The sequence below is a fragment of the Peromyscus maniculatus genome, chromosome 9 (genome assembly GCF_049852395.1).
Source record: "Peromyscus maniculatus bairdii isolate BWxNUB_F1_BW_parent chromosome 9, HU_Pman_BW_mat_3.1, whole genome shotgun sequence".
In the NCBI taxonomy this organism is placed as follows: Eukaryota; Metazoa; Chordata; class Mammalia; order Rodentia; family Cricetidae; genus Peromyscus; species Peromyscus maniculatus.
This window is the reverse complement of record NC_134860.1, coordinates 77,027,047-77,048,762: the sequence shown is the minus strand read 5'-3', so window position 1 is coordinate 77,048,762 and position 21,716 is coordinate 77,027,047. Positions and strand designations below refer to the sequence as shown.

The following is a 21,716-nucleotide window of genomic DNA, read 5'->3' as shown; positions in this document are numbered from 1 at the left end:
GACCTAGAAGAACAGACTACCATCAGAGTAGAGGTTCCCCATAGACCTCAGACAGTTACACTTATAGGTATATTTCTATTAAGGCATATGACTAGTAATACCAGCTTTTAAAAGATTACTTTTCTCATTTAGCCTTCCAGAATTTCACATTTACTATTGCACAGATTTCTCATGTAATTAGTCACAATACAGAAGACAATATTCTATGAATGAATGAAGTAGAGGTCAAAGGAGTTATCTAATATGCCCAATCTAATATGTTCCAGTGTAAGACAGACCTAAGAGAATAGCAACAGGCTATCAGATCCTGACTCAGCCACTAGATACAAACTCTAGATAAACTACCAAAGAAATTTGTGACTTTACCCTTGGAGCCTCAATTCTCTTACCTATAATGTGGAAATAATATAATCTACATGATTGAGTGCCATAAAAACTAAATATGAGAATATATGTGGATGTCCATGGCAGACACCATGCCTGTCTAACTTGATCAATGGCTCATAACAGTCACACATAGATTCCTGGCATTTTACAAAGTCTATATAAATGTGCATATATATACATTTTAAGGGGAAAGCCCACAGCTCGGAGTAGATCTTCCACAGCAATATGATAGTGCTGAAATGTTTCACAGGGTAGTCAACACCTTCTGTCATTGTGTCTCACTCTCCCAGTCTCAGAAACCCCCATCTTCTACAAGCCCGTGGCTTCAACCCTCTGACAACTGCAGTTCTGTAAAGACAGCATGCATCACCGATGCGGATGCATCTGCTGTGGAACAGACTTCCATTTGCATAGGATAAGCACAATGTTCAAAGCTCAACAGAGTCCTTTTCTGATCCCTACATTAGAGGCTCCTTGGTGTCACTTAACTGTATGATTTACAAGCTTCTATCGTCCTATAGTGTGCCTTTACTCCTAAAAAGACTGTTTCATGCTAAATCCAGACTCTGGAGGACTCCCTACCTCCAGTACACAACAGGAAAAAGTCTGTTGACTGATAGCATGAGTCAATCTTTAAAATAAACTTATTTAATCATAATTGAAATCACAAATCATAGATTAAAACAGTAACCCCAAGACTCTATGTCACATATATTAGAAAACAAATGTTTGGATCCAGACTTGCCTGAGAGCAGCAAAACACGGATAATCAGAATATGAAGTTTATACAAACTAGTAATTTCCATAATAATAAAACTTTACTAGCATCATCTAAATGAAACCAGTAAGAGTGAGCGATAGACAGAGATAAAGAGAGCTAGAAAGAGAGAGAGAGATAACAGAGAGAGATGATGGGGGTGTGTGGTACATACAATGTGAGTTTGATGGTACATATATAACCTGTTGGACAGAAATTAAGATACTCTTTTTTTTTTTTTTTTTTTTTTTTTTTGGTTTTTCGAGACAAGGTTTCTCTGTGTAGCTTTGCGCCTTTCCTGGAGCTCACTTGGTAGCCCAGGCTGGCCTCGAACTCACAGAGATCCTCCTGGCTCTGCCTCCCGAGTGCTGGGATTAAAGGCGTGCGCCACCAACGCCCGGCGAAATTAAGATACTCTTAATAAGATACTGTATCTTTCAATCTGACTATCAGATTACTGAAACAATAAACCACCAAAGAAATAAGAATTTCACTAGGGATCTCACACTGGGAGAAGGAACCCCAGCCATAGGGGGAAACTGTCTCTGTGGAAGAGATTTCACATGGTTCTAACAATTTATCGGACCACCTTATAGGATGTGACTGAAGCCCACACAATGATGAGCAACGGGAGGCGGGCCCACACCTTGACCAGGACTGCTTAGAACAGAGGTTCTCAACCTTCCCAATGCTGTGACCCCTTAATACAGTTCCTCATGCTGTGGTGACCCCAACCATAAAATTATTTTCATTGCTACTTCATAACTGTAATTTTGCTACTGCTATGAAACATAAACATATGTGTTTTCTGATGGTCATAGGTGACATCCATGAAAGAGTCGTCCAAGCCCCAAAGAGTTGTGACCCACAGGTTAAGAACCACTGGCTTGGCCCTCTATTTAAACTTAGATCTCGCCTCAGTACCCTAGAGATGAAGAGTTTAAGGGGTTTTCTGGGTCTCTTTGTCCCTCTTGCCAATGGCGTCATGTGAATAAACCTTCTTTTTCTGCATCCACTTTTAGTTTGGTTCTTTTGAATGGTTTATTGAGGATGGGTTCCAGACCTGACTGGAGGCACAAGTGGAGACCCCACCCACCCAGTTTGATATCACATGCACACAGGTGCATGCAGGGGAGGTCAGAAGAGAACACCAGGTACCTTCCTCTATCACTTTTTACATTATTGCTCTTGGACAGGATATCTCAGTGATTTTGAGGGCTGGGCCAGCTGGCCAGTGAGTTCTTGGATCTGTCTATCTCTGCTCCCCACCACCTCAGTGCCTTTTTTATGTGGGTGCTGGGAATTTGAACTCAGCTCTTCACGTGCAGAGATCTCTTATCCACTGAGCCACCTCTCCAGCTACAAGTGTTCTAAGATATTAAAATTTAGTAATTGAACATAGCAAAAAGAAAGTGAGACTTCAGTATGACAACAGTAATCCTTTACCATAGAGAGTGCCCTGAGATGCAAGTGTTAGGAGAGACTTCAGTGTGACAACTGTAATCCTTTATCATAGAGAGTGCCCGGAGATGCAAGTGTTAGGAGAGATTTCAGTATGGCAACTGTAATCCTTTACCATAGAGAGTGCCCGGAGATGCAAGTGTTAGGAGGCATACAGTCCTATACATGTCTGTATTCATGAGAGAGAGACTGAGAATTCAGAAAGACTTATCAATGAAAAGTTTGTTTATGTTAACAACTACTTGGGGGAAACAGCGTAGATCAGATCCTTCTCTTTTGATGATAAGCACGCCTCATGTGCTAAGGCCCTTGTACTTCTCATGTCACAGGTCCTATCCAAAGCAATAATATAGTCAATAACGTTGTACAGAATTCTACTCTAAGGATAAAGAATGTACCAAGCTTTTGTTATGAAGTAATACATATGCTTTAAACAAATCCCCTGCTTTAGTAATAGTTTTTCTAAATCCTTTACTGAAACTAGTAAGTAACTAATAAAACCTCTAGTTGCATACAGTTATTTTATAATTAGAAGGAGGCTGAAAGGGAAGTATTCTACATGATATCCACCTCTTCTTAAAGGCAAACTATAAAGTCTGACTTTATTTCACTAAACTATAATAACATGAAGGTACAAATTTAACTTTTTCTTATTGTTGATTAAATCCACAATTATCTTCTAATTATATTACGACTAGATCATCTTTAGGCATATCCAGAGGAAAATGACTATTGAGCAAGGACAACACCATCTAGGAACTTCCACAGACAATAAAGAACAGACTGCTAAAACGCTGCGAGGCGGGTTACAGAGAAAGACTCCGACCGAGCACAGGAATTAGACAGCGCATCAGTTCAGACCCTCCCGCATCAGCATCCATCATCTAGTACCCAGTGTGTTCCAGGCCTACGTTAGCAGTTTCAGAGCGAGAGCAAGAAGTGTAAGACAGGGCTGGAGAGATGGCTCCGTGGGCGGAAGCACTTGCAGTGTGTGAGGATCTGAGCTTGAATCTCCAGAACCCATGTAAAAAAAGACACAAAGCATAAGCATCTGTAACCCCAGCGCTCCTTTGGGGAGATGGGAGGTGAAGACAGAAGAGTCCCTGGAAGCTACTGAGGACACGAGTCTAACATATGAAGCTGTTCTTTGTAAAGAACCTTTCCCAGACAACATGGAAGGCGATGACCAAGACCCAAGGTTGACCTCTGACCTCCATACATGCACCATAGCATGCAAATGCCTGCATTCACACATGAATGCATGCACACACATAATAAGCAGTTTATGCTGCAGCTCTTGATCAATAAAAATGCGAGAAAGACTTCCAGTCTCGGAGTGTCGATGCAGAGGAACTGCCTGCAGAGGCTGTACCAGCTGCTGAGAGAGCCAGTGGAGTGCAGCTCAGGCTTGGTGACCAGGGATGAAGCTTCACATCAGTTCTTGTCTCACTGCGAAAGCCTCTCAAGAGCCCTCTTTGGCTGAGTAGTTAAGAACGGGGGCACGCTTCTCCAGGGGGCCCCGGTTCGATTCCAAGCACTCATGTAATGGTTCACAACTCTCTATAGTGTTGCCCTCTTTGCGTATATTTGTGTCATATCATTTATCACATTTATTATTCATTTGACAAATAGTTAATGGGCACTTACCACATTTTAAAACTCCCTTTTAAAATCTGTACTCTTGTAGACACAGTAGACAGTACAACAAAAACTAAGTAAGCCATGTAGACTTACATCTCGGGGAAAACAGAAGCGTCAGGAGGGTAGGGACAGAATGCAACGTAAGTAACAGCACCAAGGTGAGCTTCACTGATAATGCCGCGTTTACACAAGACGTGAATAGGCTGTAGGAGTGAGCCGAGCAAATACTTGGGAAAAACCACTCCAGGAACAAGAAACATTCACGCAAAGTCTAGATGGTGGAGAAGCCTTCTGAGCAGGTGTAACCCGAGAGTGCCTTGCTGCTGGAGGAGAGTGAGAGAGGGGGCAGACAGACAGACCCGAGTAGGGGGTAGGGCCTGATTATGTGGGTACCCTGTTGCACTGGAAGGATGCCAGCTTTACTCTGAGGGAACCGGGAAGCCACGGGGTCAGAGCACAGGACTGATCCAGGTTTGCTTATTTTGTTGTGGTTGAGGTGGGGGCAGGGGGCATTGTGTTGTGTTGTTTTGTTTTTTGAGACAAGGTCGTATGTAGCCCAGCTGGCCTCTAGGTATTAAAGGATAACCTTGAGCTTCTGAGCCTTCTGCCTGGACCTCTAAAACGCTGGGATCACAGATATGTGACCCATGTTTTACATCAATCACTGACTATCACATTGAGGACAATGTGGAGAGCAGAGACAGAAGCAGACAGTCAATTTTGGTGGCAGGCAGAAAATGGTGGTGGCTGGGAGCATCATTTATCTTTTATCTATTTTTTAATTTTATTTTATATACCTGAGTGTTTTGCCTGCATGTGTGTCTATGTACCTGGAGGCCAGAAGAGAGAATTCGATCTCCTGGGACTGGAGTTGGAGACAGTTATAAGCTGTCACGTGTATGCTGGGAATAGAACCCGAAAGTGTCTTTAAACATCCCAGTCATGTCTGTCAGCCCCTACTGAATTGCATTTTCTGAGTTTAAGAACTGGATTTTATTTAGCTTTTTATCTCAGGTGCTCAGCACTGTCTAAAAGTCATTACCAAAAGACAGAAGGAATAAAGGAGAAAAATGAGGAGGAGAAGAATGGCTATTAAGCTGGCCAAAGAGAAAGGGAAACACTAGCAATCGGGGAGGTCTTTGCAGATGGACCAGCCTTTTAAAACTGTAAACTTGTGATTTACTTCGGCAGTTTGCCAAGGAGAAGGGCCACCTGAACACGTCCTAATTCCACAGGCACGTTTCCCAGACGACACTCGGCACTCGGCAGCCCCCCTCCCGAGGCAGAGGCCAGCAGCCGGCTCTCCTTACTTGGAGAAGCTTGTCGTAACGCTCCGCAGACATCAGGAAGCGGCCATCCTCAAGCTGCATCTCCCGGTTCTCCAGCAAGTTGTTCAACACTGGAAGCACGTTTCTCTCTGCCTTCTCCAGGCCTTCCAAAACCAGCGTCCTGCCTTCCGTGGCAGCGCGGACAGCACACTATTTCCAAGAAACACAAAGGCAAAATGAGAACACAGAGGGCATGGCCCGGCCTGATGGTACTTGCACTGGAACGAAGCGTGTTCCCTGTTAGAGAGACTGAAAATCAGGACAGGTGGATTCTATCTTAATTTTATTTTCTCTGCCTGTCTGATCTTGGGCAAATGATTTTACCTCTTTGTGCCTGTTTATTCATCTGTTAAATGAAGAGTCAGAAATGAACTCTAGGGTTTTTTGCAACATTACATTTTAGATTACACAGCCAATGAAATAGAAAACTAACAGTTATCTATGAACGGGTAACGGAATTAAACAAGGAAACAGCTTCCTTAATTAGAAAAGAGAAACAAAGGTAGCAGTTGGGCTTCTCTGTTCCTTAAGTGTCTTGTGAGGACCAAAACGTGAGGCAGGGAAGTTTGAAGACCCCGATGTTTGCAAATGAGTCATTTAAACAAACTCTGTTTCCGTGTGATGTCCAATGCTGACAACTTTACACATTTGGTTGACTGAATTAATGAGTACTGTATCTCCACGGACTTAAGAAAATCGTAATGGAGGGAAATAGGGAGTAAATGATAATGGACCAGAAAACGATGAAGCCTCTCCTTCGACTGACAGGTCCTGAACACAAACATTTACATCAAAATCCTTGAAACCTGGCTTGAAAGGAAAATCTAATTCACATTTCTCTGCATGCAACATAGAACTAATGCTGTTAACTGTATATATTGCCACTCCTTAAAATCATCTTTGGCCTCATGACACGAGTCTCTTAGAACAATAACCTCTTCTGCTCTGTCTTTGTTACGTGTGGGTCCAGAGTTAAAGTCGCAACCCACAGCTTGCATTACTTCTAAGGAATCTCCATCACACAGTCCAGATACCTTTTCTATGCTAATGGCTTTCTGATCTCAAGCTCTCCCAAGCTTCAGATCCACATGGATGCACTGCATGGATGTCTGCAACCAGACCCCACAGCACCCTGGATGCCCCTGTACCACACTGAGCAAGTCCCATTTCCTCCAAATCTGCTTCATTTCTACTCTAGTCTTCTTTTCATGCTGTGATAAACAGACTCCATGACCAAAGGCAACTGAGAAAGAAAGGTTTGTCTTACAACTCCCAGGTAACAGTCTATCACTCAGGAAATTCAAGGACATACTTAAGGCCAAGGCCCCAAAGCAAAAACCACACAAGAATGCTGCTGCTTACCCATCTGCTCTCCATAGCTTGCTTAGGTCCCTTTCTTATAAACCCCAAACCACCTGCCCCCGCCTGGCACTGCCTGCAGTGGGCTGGGGCTGGGCTCTCCCACATCAATCATTAATCAAGAAGATGTCCACAGACTCGACATTCTGATGGAAGCAATTCCGCAATGGAGGTTCTCTCTTCCCAAACGACTTCAGAAATGGGGTAATCAAGTTTTTGCTGTGTCAACAAAACTACCCAGCACATCTTTAAGGTGGCAATACCATTCATTTTTGACAGGGTCTCACAGTATCTCATCTCCTAGGTTCAATTTATCTCCATATTCTGATCATCTAATATCCTTAATTGAATTTGAACTTATCCAGCATGGTGAGTGGCCTGACATCCCAGGACACAGGTGACTGAGGCAAGAGGAAGACTAGTGAAGGCCAGCTTGGATCTCCCTTGTTGAAAAAAAAAAAAAAAAAAAAAAAAAGGAAGGAAGGAAGGAGGGAGGGAAGGGGAAGGGGAAGGGGAAGGGGAAGGGGAAAGGGAAGAGGAGGAAGGAAGAAAATAAGCGAGGCCAAAATATTTCTCCACTCACCCCTTTCTATCCCTCCCCTAGTTCAGACCCTCTTTATCCTCCGGATCTCTTCTCTAAGAGTCAAGGCTGCTCAATTTACTATCTCAGCCTACTAAAATACGGCCATGTGCAACATCTCCTGCCACCATTTGCTTCACGTGCAGTCTTTAGTGACAATGAACTTGTGTGATTTCCCCCATACACAACTACTCGACTAGAAAATCTCTATCTTTACTTACAATGACCTTTTTACCTCAAACTTAATTTTCCCTTTAGTGATTAACTCAAAAAAGGGCTAACCACTCCCGATCCCCCTATCCAATAGCCAGAGAAATTTCTGGAGAACTACAGCATTCATTTTCCAAATATCAAAGAAAAAGCAGGAATTTCTTAATCAGGATTTCCTTTAAATAAATTGTTGAATTTTGTACTACATAAGGAAGAGTTAATTTACTTCAGGTATCTCTGAACTATTATAAGAAAATAAGATTCAGGTCTAATGATAGACTAAAGATAATTATCCCATTATAAGAAAAAGATCAGTTCAAATCTATCATTACTGCTACTATTTTGATTTTCTTCCATGACACTGACCATCATCTCATGGTATTTATTTATTCCTTGTTATTGAATGAATCAAGGTGACCTCTGGGCCCTGAGAAACTGGGTAATGAGGATCTTGCCTCTGATACCTGTGTACAGAACAAAACCAGAACTACAGTTTCTGGGCTATCAAAACTCAAAACAACAACCTGGCACAGAAGGGCATGGGATGCTTGTTATAAAAACATGTTTCGGGTGAGATTTCAATTAAGCTATCTTTCATAAGAAACCCACATTCTCAAAAACTCATTGCTCATAAAAAAATCACCACAGGTAGCAAAACTTTTTAAATTAAGTTTTTATCAACTCTTATTATAAGACAAACTATTTGACTTTTAAAAGCTTCAGAGATAAAAATGCGTGTTCGAGAAAAATCAGAAATACACAGATCAAAACTTCATAGTTTACCAACTACAGGCAGGAAAAGCAACATCTCAGAACACGAGACGGAGGGAATATGCAGCTCTGTCTTCCTTCACCTCACAGGTACCATGACCCACTACACACGAAATCCAGAGAAGGCATGCAGAGATCAGAAACAGATGCCAAACACGACAAGATTCTTTCATCTTCTATAATGGACGTATTGCAATGGGAAACTAAGGAAGTGATGGATGAAAAAAGACAGTACCCTAGTGATCCTGGGGAAAACCTCACCTATGCTGGACCTCTTCTCCAGAGCGAATCTCACACAGGAGGGACCTCAAGCCAAGAACCTTGCTACTGACTGGAAAGATGGCTCAGCAGTTAAGAACATTGGCTGCTCTTCCAGAGGACCTAGGTTCAATTCCCAGAACCACATGAAAACTTATATCTGTCTGTAACTCCAGTTCCAGTGCATCTAACACCCTCACAAGACATACATGCAAGCAAAACACCAATGCACATAAAATAACAATAAATTTTTTAAAAAGGACCCTGCTACTAAAGAATAGAGGAGAAATTCATCATTTGGAAGTCATCACAATTGTGGCAGGCAAGGATCATAGTAGATGGTAGCATTTTGAGGAGAAACTAGTATCTGTATACACTCAAACATCTTCCCATAAGACATCATAAATGACAAGAACAACAGAAACAAACAACACTATGTAGCAGGCTTTCTTTTGAGCCACCAACCAGCCCCCAAATCATGACATGGAGACTTAATGTTAGTTATGAATGCTCGGCCTTGTCTTATGCTTGCTCCACTAGCCCTTATTAACTTAATTTAACCTGTTTCTCTTCATCTACATTTTGCCTCGGGGCTTTTTACCTTTTTTTTTATTCTGTATGTCCTACTTTTCTTACTTCTTCCATGTCTGGTGTCTTCCTCTCTTTCTCTCTCATCCTCTCCTTCTCGAACCTAGTTTCTGCTATTTATTCTCTCTGCCCACCAGCTCCGCCTATCCCTCAACTGTCTAGCTATTGGCCATTCTGCTTTTTATTAGACCAATAGGGTGCCTTAGGCAGGCAAGGTAAAACAGCAACACATCTTTCCATAGTTAAACAAGTGCAGCATGAACAAAAGTAACAGACCTTTACATAGTTAAGGTGATATCCTGCAACATAAACAAACATAACACACCTTTACACAGTTAAAGTGATATTCCACGACAACACTGAGGAACTGCAAGAGCCCAGTCTAACCATGTGGTCAAAACCAATGTTGCCAATAATGGGCTCCACCAGTTTCGTACAGTAGGGCTTCTGACGCAGTGCTAGGGTGGACACGTCATCACTTCTACATAGTCTTAACAAGACTGCATCATTTCAAGCATGAGGAGACAGCAGACAAACCAAAACTGAGCAACAGTCTCGGGAAGTGCTGGCCATGAAGAGAAGGACAAATGCTGCTGCAGGAACCCGGCTGGGCACTGTGTGGGCAGTAGCAGACATTTGTTGAATGATTCAAAATGTGGGTGTATTGAAACGAGGAGGAAGAAATTGTAGATAAATACAGAGAAGACAGTACTTAATTACTGAAAAAAAAAATACTTAGAGAGGTTTTACTTGGTTTTGGAGTGAGCCCTCTGTGAAGTCTCTATGAGGTCCATAGCTCAACTAAGAATTTAAAAAACAGTCAATCTCTCCAACTGTTTTCTAATTTGACATCAGTTATTTATAAATTTTATGCTCTATGTGGAAATAAGTTGGCTCTTGCACATCACAGTTGAATCCAAGCATGAGGATATGAAGAGAATTACTGAGCCACTTTGCTTTCTGTTGCTGTGATAAACACTAGAAGGAAAATCAACTTGGGGAGAAGAGGGGTTTATTTGGCTCACAGTTTACAGTCCAACCTCAGAAGCCCTGGCAAGTACCTGAAGCAGGCACCAGGAGGCAGGGACTGGGGCAGACACCACGGAGGAGTGCTGCTTGCTGGCTTGCTTCTCCTAGCTTGTTTAGCTACCTTGTTTTTTAATGAAATGAATCCATTTACTTTACATCCCGACCACAGCTTCCCCTCCCTCCTCTCCTCTCATTCCCTCCCCCATCCTCCCATCCCCACCCCACTCCCATCCACTCCTCTGTTTCTCTTCAGAAAGGGGCACCTCCCATAGGTGTCAACAAAGCATAGCATATCAAGTTGAAGTAGGACTAAGCTCCCCCCCCCCACCGCCCCTCATATTAAGGCTTGGTAAGGCAACCCAGCATGAGGAACAGGTTCCCAAAAGCCTGCCAAAGCATCAGGAACAGGCCCCACTGTCACGGCTAGGAGCCCCAGAGGTAGACCAACCTATACAACTGTCAAACACATGCAGAGCACCTAGATCAGTCCCAATTGGGCTCCTTAGCTGTTGATCCAGTGTCTGTGAGCTCCTATGAGGCCAGGTGAGTTGTCTCTGTGGGTTCCCTTGTAATGACCTTGAGCCCCTGGCTCGTACAATCCTTCCCCCCTCTCTTCAACAGCATTTCCAGAGCTTGGTCCAGTGCTTGGCTGGGTTGGGTCAAGATAGAGAGGGAAAGTAATGAAAGAGATGTCTTGATGGGGAAGGGGGGCATTTGGAGGGTCAGCTAGGAACCTGGTACAAAGTAAACTCCCAGGAATCCACAAGGATGACCCCAGCTAAGACTCCTAGCAATAGTGGATAGGTCACCTGAACTGGCCATCTCCTGGAATCAGAGTGGTGACTACCCCAATTGTCATCAGAGAGCCTTCGTCCAGTGACTGATGGAAACAGATGCAGAGATCCACAGCTACCTTTCTTATACAAACCAGACTGACCTGCTTAGGGGTGGCACTGCCCATGGTGGGTTAGGCTTTCTTACATAATTAGCAATCAAGAAAATGCCTCACTCACATGCCCACTGGCTAATCTGGTGGAGGGACCCCAGTTTGTGACAAAAATAAACCAACACAATTATAAACTTTAAAAACAATAAATTCTGTAAAGGGAAGAAAAAATAAAATAATGATAAGCAAAGAATCAAAAAAGATTCTTAATTTCTCATGTGACCTCTGGTAACACGGTTCTAAGTCAGAAGCATTCAGTTCCTATCTATGAACATTTAGGGGGGGAGCCGAGGAAGCCCTGAGTAAACTCATATTGTTGACATGGGCACGGCCATGTCAAGGACCTCAGACCCATGGGGACTGCCAAAGCCTCCCTCCACCCCAAGCTCAGAGGGCTGGCAAATCCTTCTCAGTGGGTGCAGTACAAATGTTGACGAACGATTGACCAGTCAGCACAAAACCGGCAACTGCAGCCTCCCCCGGGGTCGCTGCAATGGAGGCCGCTGCTTACAGACTGCCAACTACTAGGCAGCCCTCTGCCAGTGCTGTCCATAATAAACATGCTGAGCTTCAGGGGGTAAGGAGGGTGGTACTGCTCCACTGCAGTGAGCCCAGCCCACCCAAGCCCAGCTTCTCTAGACATGTGTCTGTCTTCGTTCCCGGCCTCTCCAGACAGGTCAAGTCCCTGAAGTTCACAAATTGGGGTGCATATTTAAACTTTCGAGGTAGTAGACAAGAACGTTAGCTGACGGGAAAGGGCCCTAGGCACATGCTCTGTGGTAAGGAAATCAGAAGCACTGGACTTAACGAGCCAGTACTAGTCACTGCCTCGGTTACCAACCACTTCCTGATGCCTCTGTAAGTGCCTATGGCATTATTTAGATGCTTTAATCAGCACTTTCAGACTTTATTACCATAATCTGATTACATTTACAGAGAATAAAATTTAACAATAAGAAAGTACTTTAACATACCAATGATGTTCCGGGCCATATATAAGCTTCCACTTAGTTGGATAGAAAAAAAAATGCTACACATTGTGCCCGATACAGGACAAGCATCTCGCCCTCACTCAGTGATGTCCCCTCTGCCCCATGTCTGCTCATTACTGATGTGAGAAGGAGTGATGCTGGCCTGCCCTGTACACGCTGCATCTCCCTAAAAAGATCCACTGGTCCTCAGAGGAGAGCCCTAACCTCTACAGCTGTCATAAAGCTGGTCACCGCAGGCCACACACATTTATGGATTAACAACACAACTGCTCAGTTAAGGAACACCGTTACATAAGCCCGGGATAAAGGAAGGACACTGCTATCTACGCCTACATTTGCTGTGAGAACAGAACAAGGTTAAGTATGAGCTTGAGAAAACTACTCTGGGTACCATGAAGCTTTTCTATACAGACTGGTAAACACTGTGCATTTTCTCTTGAGATTTTCAAAACTATAAAAGAGCAGTGCACATGCCTTTTTATGGCATGACTAGCTGTGGCAGTCTCCCAGAAGAGCAGTCACCAACTTCAAAGAGTCTTTCTTGTCTGTCAAGAGACAGGGACCTAATTCTGTCAAATAAAAATCAGGAAAAAACATAGTAAGATCCCGCTGACCCAGCTAGCTCATACCTCGGCTTTAATAACCCGACCTTTCCGTGGACATAAAGGAGTCCAAAGGAAAAGCAGGTCCATGGCCTGTTCTAGATTTGCTTCCAATTTGATAAGACCTGAGGCAAGTAATTAATCTGGAAGTCTGTGGCCTCATTTACAAAATGATAGCATCCTCAAGGGGTATCCAGAATGTAACAATTTCAATATCAAAGCAGTACTAGAACAAAAAAGTAATGCTATTTATTAAAATGTAAATCATTGCTAACACAGTCATTATTTAATGAAAATAGATTTCAAAAAGCTTCACATTTACTCAAAAAACTATAGTGTAAAAGTACTGCAGGGACGGGAGGGAGAAAAATGAAAACTTACAATTTAAGGTTTTAGTCTGTGAGTGTGTGTGTACACATATATGTGCAAGTACACACGTAAGCACGGAAACCCAAGGTCAACACTGAGTGTCTCCAATCGCTCTCCATTTTATTTTTTGAGACAGGGTCCTCACTGAGTCTTGAACTCACAAATTCTGCTACACCAGCTGGCCGGCAAGTTCAAGAGATCGGCCTCTATCTGCCCTGTGCCCACCCCACCTGCCCCCGAGCACTAGGGTTACAGATATGGAACTGCCTGGTCAGTATACGGGCACAAGGAATCCACACTCAGGACTTCATACTGTGCAGTAGGCACTCTACGGAACTCAACCATCTCCCCAGCCCCAGATCTTCATTTTAAAATATCAGAAGAGTAAACCTTTTCTCCACCGAACAGCACAAATAAATATCAGAAAGGATAGACTATTTTTTGTTTGCTGCTCTAATCTGAATGTGTCTCTCAAGGAACATGAGTCCGATACTTAATCCTCAATGCAACAGGTTAAGACCTGGGGTTTTTAAAGGGTAATTAGGTTTTGAAGGCTACTTACCATGAACAGATTAATGCCATTACCTTAAATGTGGGTTAGTTATATGCAAAGGATGAATCTGGCCTGTATCTTCTCTCATCTTTTTTATTCCTTTTCTTTCTTCCTGCCCCTCTTCCATGCTCTTTGCCCTTCTACCTTTCTGTCAAGAAAGCTCTCCTCAGATAAAAGCCCCTCCTCAAATCCTGGACGTCCCAGCCTTCAGAGCTGTGAGCCAAATAACTTTCTGGTCCTTATCCCAGTCTCAGGCATTCTGTTACAGTAACACAAAGCTGCAGTAAGTTACTCTTCCTACTTACTTTCCATGGATGACTTGGTGTAGTCAGGTTCACCTTTGAGCCTTCATTCTTTCAATGGGGTTAAAAATCAAATGAGATAACCCCCAGAACACAGCAAGTTATCAAGAAGCAATCAGTGATGCGGTGTAGTGGCACACAACTTTAATTCCAACACTTGGGAGGCAGAGGCAAGGAAATCTCTGTGAGTTCAAGGCCAGCCTGGTCTACACAGTGAGCTACAGGATAGCCAGGGCTACATAGTGAGATCCTGTCTTGGGGAAGAAAAAAAAATCACCAACCAGTGGATACTAGTCAACAATACTTTAAAAAAAAGAAGGAAGGGAGGGAGGTGGAAGGTAGGGAGGGAGGGACTGACTTACTCCTGTTTTTTTGTAAGACACAGATAGAACTAGAAACCATTGGAATAAATAACCCAGACACAGAAGACAAGTTCCACATGATCTTACTTACATACAGAATCTAAAGAACTTTATCTGGTGGTTACCAAGGGCCAAGAGAGCAGGGGAGATCGGGGAAAGAAGGTGATGATCAGTAGGTACTGGGTTATATTAGAAAGGAGCTCGGTTCAGGTGTGATATTCACAGGAGGATGTCAATACATGACAGCATACTATGTTGCAAGAAGCTAGTGGAAAGGACTCTGAATGCCTTACCACGAGAATTTTGTTTGTTCTTATCCTTATATACCTCGTGGGATTCATTTCAGAGTCTAGAACAACCTGAATAACTAATATTAATATGTGTTTACTAAACAATGTTCTTTTGTCAAAAAAAAAAGATAACTGGACAAGGTCAGGGCTAATTTGTAGCAGGAAAACCCTTAGGTATAGTTTTAATCTGCACATGCATGAACTCTATGGCCTTGGCCTCCTTAGAACTATGACCCAATCAAGGAAGCTAAATGACCTATTTTTTACAAATACAAAGCATATTTCATTTTGCCTTGATTATAATATCTGACCCAAATAAACTGCAAATACATAATTACATGGCACTGACATTCAGTTATTAATGTAACAATTAAAGCCAAGCCTAATTTCCTTTAAAAAAAAAATAGGTATTGTTACAATGATGAGCAGCAGTACGTGGTCACAGCCGCTGTCAATGGCCAGCATCATGACTTCTGGGTGAAGCAATAGACTCACATCTTCTCTCTGCTACTAGTCAATTCTGTGACTCTAGCCACGGAGACCTATTATCTCATCTGTAAGACAGGGACGGCGTCTCCTCGCCATCTCACTGGATATTCTTAACCTTGATTTCACAAATCTACCACACAGTTCATACTAAATAGACAGGGAAGAGTTGGTCTCAGCACAAGAGCGACACAATTAAGAGCCAAGGCCAAGGCCTGAGCTCTGATTGCCAGAAACGCCAGAATAAAGACAGAATTTTCCCAACTGTGATAATTATAGCACAAAACAGTGGAGTTGGAAATAGTCTGGCAAGAGTGCCAGAACCTAGCCACTCTTCATAACCTTGTTTCCACATGGAGATGTTTTCCAAATTTCAAATATTTCACCCATGAATGAGTTTCCAAAATACAACTTTGTAAGTTCAATAAGTATATGAGGAAAATATGCTTCAGAATCCATGGATGAGATGGGGTCTATGCCTCCTTGTCTGCTCCAGTCAATGAAAGGCATTTAGACAAGATAAAACTCTCATTTCTGATCGATGGCATGATGTGGTTCAATTTATTAAGAGTTGCTTTTATGACCTGTAACATTTGAATGATGTGATTTTGCTTTTTTAAAGACTTCAGGTATTTTTAAAGACTTGGGGTCTTTAAAATCTTATATAAGTGTTTACTCTGTGCTTCATACTAAATATGTACTATATACATTATTGAATTTCACATTACCACATAAAGGAATTTAACAAGACTACAATATAATGAGTGCCTGACTTAGAAATCATTCAATCTTGTCTTTCTACTCCCCAAACTATTTGGGGGTTAAAGATTGATCTCTTCTTTGTCAGGGTAAAAACATAAATGCAAATTATTTGTGCTATAGCTAATCTTTGTTTCCTTGTACTTGAATAACATAAGCAATTATAAACCTGACTTAAAAGTCTTTTTACCCCAGCTCTTTGGAGTCATGTGACAATCACAACATTAATGACAACATCAACAAGTTCACAAGAAAATTCTGGCAAGATTACAAAACAGTGATTGGAGAATTTGGTTTAGTTTCCTGTTTTCTAGGTTAGTTTACCTTCTAGGGTGAATGAAAGTTAAAATGTGGGCAAAATATTGATATGGTCTCCTTATTGCTCAGCGGGTGTCCAAGTGATGGTTTTCACAGTTTGCTCTGCGCAGGTCCTCCCTGAGCCTTACAAAGGCATCGAGAAGATTCCCATGGAATACTACCAGGACCTTTGTAGCGACTGGGCAACTGCAGCAAACCTTCACAGTGATGCCTGAGGCAGAGTCCAGCATCTTCCTGAGGAGCTCTGACTTTCTCTGTCAGTACCGCTCTCCTTTTCCACTGACTGGGAGATTAGGGAAGTGATAGCCAATGAATTCTAAAAATTACAACCTACGTAAAAGTCGGAAATGCAAGTTAAAGCCTGTCAATTTTGAGAAGTATACAGAGACCCAATGATGACAAGACTCCATGAAGCAATGGGAACCGTTAAGAGCATGAGTGGGTGCCCTTCCTGGAAAGAAAGCTGGCCATGAATGTGGGGCTCTTTAAAAAGTCCCACTCTGCCCATTAAGAATTGTACTTCTAAGCCAGGTGGTGGTGGTGCACGCTTTTAAGCCCAGCACTCAGTAGGCAGAGGCAGGTGGATTTCTGTGCGTTCAAGGCCAGCCTGGTCTACAAAGCAAGTTCCAAGAAAGGCGCAAAGCTACACAGAGAGACCCTGTCTCGAAAAAACAAAAACAAACAAACAAACAAAAAAAGAATTGTACTTCTAGGATCCACACCTAAAACCTCATCAGATTATAACATGATTTAAGTACAACAATATTCAACAAACGTTACTTGTAATATTGAGAAGCCACAATAAATTTCATGGTTGGCAATATGAGAGGGTACACAAAATGGAACATTATATAATTTTACTACTCTATTTGTATTTACTATTTATTATTACTATTATGTAATTTTACTATTACTATTATATAAAAGTATATATTTTTACTATTACTATTGGTGAACTATTGTACAGATATTTAAATAACATTTCAAAGAAATACTGAATGTCTCTTAATTTAAAAAGATACCATGTATAAAAAGGAATGCTGAAATTTTATATATGATATTCCATTTTTGTAAAAATTATTATAAAAAAATATTATATTATGATAAATACATATGCTTATGGACAGAAAACTATAGAAAATATTCATAGTATTTGCCTTTGTAAAGAATATAACAAGTCATTTAAAATCCTTAATATAACATGGACATCGTAACATATTAACTACACTATGACATATTAACTACAAATGACAAATGTTCTCCCATTACTCGTGGATAGCTACAGGCATTGTTTCATGTGTTAATCTATCTAGGTTACGGCATTACCTGGTGGTGACTAAATTCAGTGGTTAAGAAAGTAGAGGGGAGGTGGGGGGAGGGGAGGGGAGGAGAGGAGGGAAGAGGACTCAAATTCAGTGGTTAAAAAGGTAGAGGGGAGGTGGGGGAGGGGAGGGGAGGTGAGGGGGGAGGGGAAACTGCAGTCAGGATGTAAATAAATGAATAAATTATTAATAAAAAATGCCTACGCAAAGTCAGGCATTAAATGGGGAGACAACTCTGAACTTATCTAAGCATCTTTATTCATTTTATTCTCTTTTACAAGTGTTTATAAATGCTGCTGCTTTTTCCTCAGCTCAGTTTAACTGAAATCATACTAAATAAAATGTTCTGGATTCTGTAATAAAGAAAGAAAGAAAAGAAAAGAATGGATATTAAGGAAATAAAAGGATTTCTTAAAGGACTTAGGGTTTTATAGTGTGCCTAGGTGGCAATCAATTAGCAGCTTTGTCTACCTGGAATTCAAATGGGAATTATACCTTGTGATAATTCAAAATAGACATTTAAAGGGTCAATATTTGGATGGAGAGACAGCCCAGCAGGAAGAGAGCTTGCTGCAATTCCAGAGGCTCTGGACTCAGCTCCTAGCACACACACTCAACCACTTAGAAGTGCAGTTCCTGAAGACCGTCACCCTCTCTGATCTCAGTAGGCCTCACACACAGGTAGCACACATTGGCACATACACATAAAATAAAAATAAGTTTTTCTTAAGGATCAATGACTTGTCCACAGGAAAGCCAACTCTTCTTAGTCATGCCTTTTTCTTTTCAATTTACTTAAAAAAATTGCCAAGGTTGGCCAGTTGTGTTCCAGTTTTGAGTGCCAGAGATGACTATATTCTAATAGGAAAAAGCAGACAATAAATGTGGAAGCCAAGGGGAGTTCACATGTTGATGCCATGTTAGGTTGTGTTACAGAGTTTGGATTTTATTTTGTTATGAAGTAATTGCATGCCTTTAAGCAAGGGCCTGTCAACCAGAAAAATATAAATTTAAATGTCTAAACCTCAAAAGAGTCTGAGGCAATTGAAAGAGCCAATATGCCTACATGCCTATATTCAGGCACAGGCTCGGAAGGTGTCTGTGTGCTACAGCATGCTAAGAACCAATGTGCATCATAAATAAGCTTCACCAAGAAAGTAGGGAGTGTAAAATACATCATACATTTATATGGTTCTTTAAACATTTTATAGACTGTAGCAGCTGTGAAATATGTACCATCTGAAAAGACTTTTTTGTTTTTTAAGAATGGCAGAAAGTTTCATGAAAATAATTTACATTTTGGACTGGAGAGATGACTCAGCAGTTAAGAACACAGACTATTCTTCCAGAGTGCAGGGTTTGATTCCCAGCACTCACATGGCAGCTCCCAACTGTCTGTAACTCCAGTCCCAGGGGATCTGATGCCCTCTTTTGGCCTTTATGGGCTCTGTAGGCATGAGGTGCACAAGACACAGGTAAAATAAAATACCCATGAATATAAAATAAATTTCAAAAGAAAATAAATCTTGCAATGAATACACATCAATAAAATAACTGTTAAGAATTTTTTAAATTTTATTTTATATGTATGAGTATTTTGTAGGCTAGAATGACTATGAACCTCATGCATTCCTGGAGTCCTCAGAGGCCAGAAGAGGGTGTCAGATCCCCTTGGACTAGAGTTACAGACAACTGTGAGCCCCCAAAAATGTGGGTGCTCAGAATTGAACCTCTAGAAGAGTAGCTGGTGCTCTTAGCTACTAAGCTATCTCTCCAATTCAAAAAAAAATTTTTTGAAGATAATTAAAATTCACAAACAAAAAAATCTTCAGCTCATCAAAAAACTTAGCTTCCTAAAGTAATTCCATTTCTGCAAAGTCAAAGCCACTTTTAAAGTAGAAGACACATTAAAACCCACGATAAGACTGGAGAGTCAGTTAGGAAATCACAAGCCACAGCTGTCAACCTCTGGCATCAGAACCCAACGTCCGTGAGCACAAGCAGTTCTCAGAGAGGTTCTTTTCAAATGCATTCACGAGCATCATCCAAGAAGGGTTGTTTTTTTTAATTGTGGGAAAGGTGAAGGTTTCAGGCTTTCATACTAATAATACTACGTCTGGCTGCCATCACTTCATGTGACTGCCAAGTATCTTCATTTTACGTACATTTTTCATTTGGTAACAGTCAGCTAATTCAAGAAATGTGAATATTGTGTTCCACAAAACACTTACACTCAGCATTATACTCTTAATTATAAAGAATGTGCCCATTAAAAACAAAACAAAAAACCTTTAAACTTCACAAAGAGCTTGCTGTGGTGGGGTACGTATAAATCAGATTACTTGGGAGTTGGGGGCAGAACCGTTGTCTGAAAACAGGCAAGCATGCACATGCACACACACACACACACACACACACACACACACGTGCACACACACATGCATGCACACACTAACGCACTCTTAAAACAACCACCCCCTCCCCAGCTCCCCAGCTCCTATGATTCACAACAGAAATGCCCCTACAGGCCACGTTTCGAACACTTATTCCCAGCTGGCAGTACTGTTTCAGGAAACTGCTTGTGGGAGGTGGAGCCTGGCAGATGGAATTGAGCCACTCCAGGCAAGTCTTTGAAGGTTCAACTCCAGACCCTGGTTATAGCCCACTCGCTTCCTGCTTCCTGGTCTATGAGCACAGGACAGTCTCTGGCACCCACTCCTGCCACTGGGACTTCCCTGCCAGACTGGACTGAAAGCACTCAGAAACCATCGAGAGCAATGAGCTCCTCCCTTAGCTATCCCTGTAGGGCATTCTGGTTACAGAGACACAACAGAAACAGTTTATCTCACTCCAGGTTTCTAATCTTACATCTACAACTCTAGCTCCTTGTGCAGCTTCTGGAAGATTTCAGTGTGCACAAGAACAGATGTGTTTCTTCTTGCTGCGGGCCACAGGAATATATCATAAGAACTCAGTTGGTTATGGCAAAGTCACTACCTGGAGGGATCATGGAATTCCTCCAGAGGAAGCCAAATCCCAAGGAGTTTTTGGTGTTACTTGGCTTGTTATATATCAGCTGTCTTCTGTTATGAAAACCGTGTGTGCCTTCATAGTTTTCCCAATTGACTTTCCCCTAAGAAGGACTAACAGTGTAGACTGAGCACTCTCTGGACATACACATTCCAGGTATTTGGAGAACAGCCTCAGGAAAGGCTTTCTCTAGAATCAGATTATCTCCCTTAGCCACTTTCAATGACTACAGGAAACACCACCCAGGTGGGCGCCCAACTTCCGAGGACTAACAATGATAACAGCCCACCTGCAAGTCTCCTGACTTATGGTAAATTCCACAAGGGGACACCGCCTAGGAGAGGTGGACGTTAAGTAATAGTTTTACACAGTTTAGCTCGGACCCTCCCTTTATATACCGAGACTTCCAGGGCACGGAGAGAAGAGAAAAGAGAATGGAAGAACTAGATGGGTAAGAACTTGAGAGGAACAAACTGAGATGGGGAAGAACTAGATTGAAGGGCTACAGGAGAGTACTAGAGGAACGAGATGGAAGATGAGAAAGAGCCAGATGGGGAAGAACAAGATGAAGTAGAATGAGAAGAGGAGAGAGGAGACGAGAGAGGAGATGATATGGGAAGGAACAAAGTGGATGAGAACCTAGAAGGGGCAGAACTAGATGAAGGAATTAAGATAGAACCTAGAGGGGATCACAGACAAGTGTAGAGAGAAATCAGGCTAAAGATGACCTAAATATGAGAGCAGAATATAAGCTTATAGATGTCACAGAATAATAAAGTATATGGACTAAGGAGTTTTGTGTACATAGATTCATTTCTTTTCATCAAAGATTAATTGTCAGCTGGTTGTAGATTCTTCCCGGACCCTGGGAGGGGACTATCGAGGGGCTGGACCCCCATAGTCCCCGATATCTTCTATCACAAATGAGATCATATACTGTCTTACCAATTCTTCCCACTCACACTCTGGACTTCTTATTAGGAGAGACTAGTGCCTCACCCCATGTTGTGCAAGCA

General features: G+C 42.0%; 1 protein-coding gene across 1 annotated transcript in view; it reads right to left on the bottom strand.

Moving 5' to 3' along the window:
- Vwa8 (von Willebrand factor A domain containing 8) overlaps positions 1-21,716 on the bottom strand; it is a 340,258-nt gene that overhangs the window by 268,870 nt on the left and 49,672 nt on the right. The window contains exon 5 of the mRNA XM_006989556.4: positions 5,557-5,724. Coding sequence (XP_006989618.1) covers positions 5,557-5,724 — 168 coding nt within the window. The remainder of the gene's footprint in view (positions 1-5,556; positions 5,725-21,716) is intronic.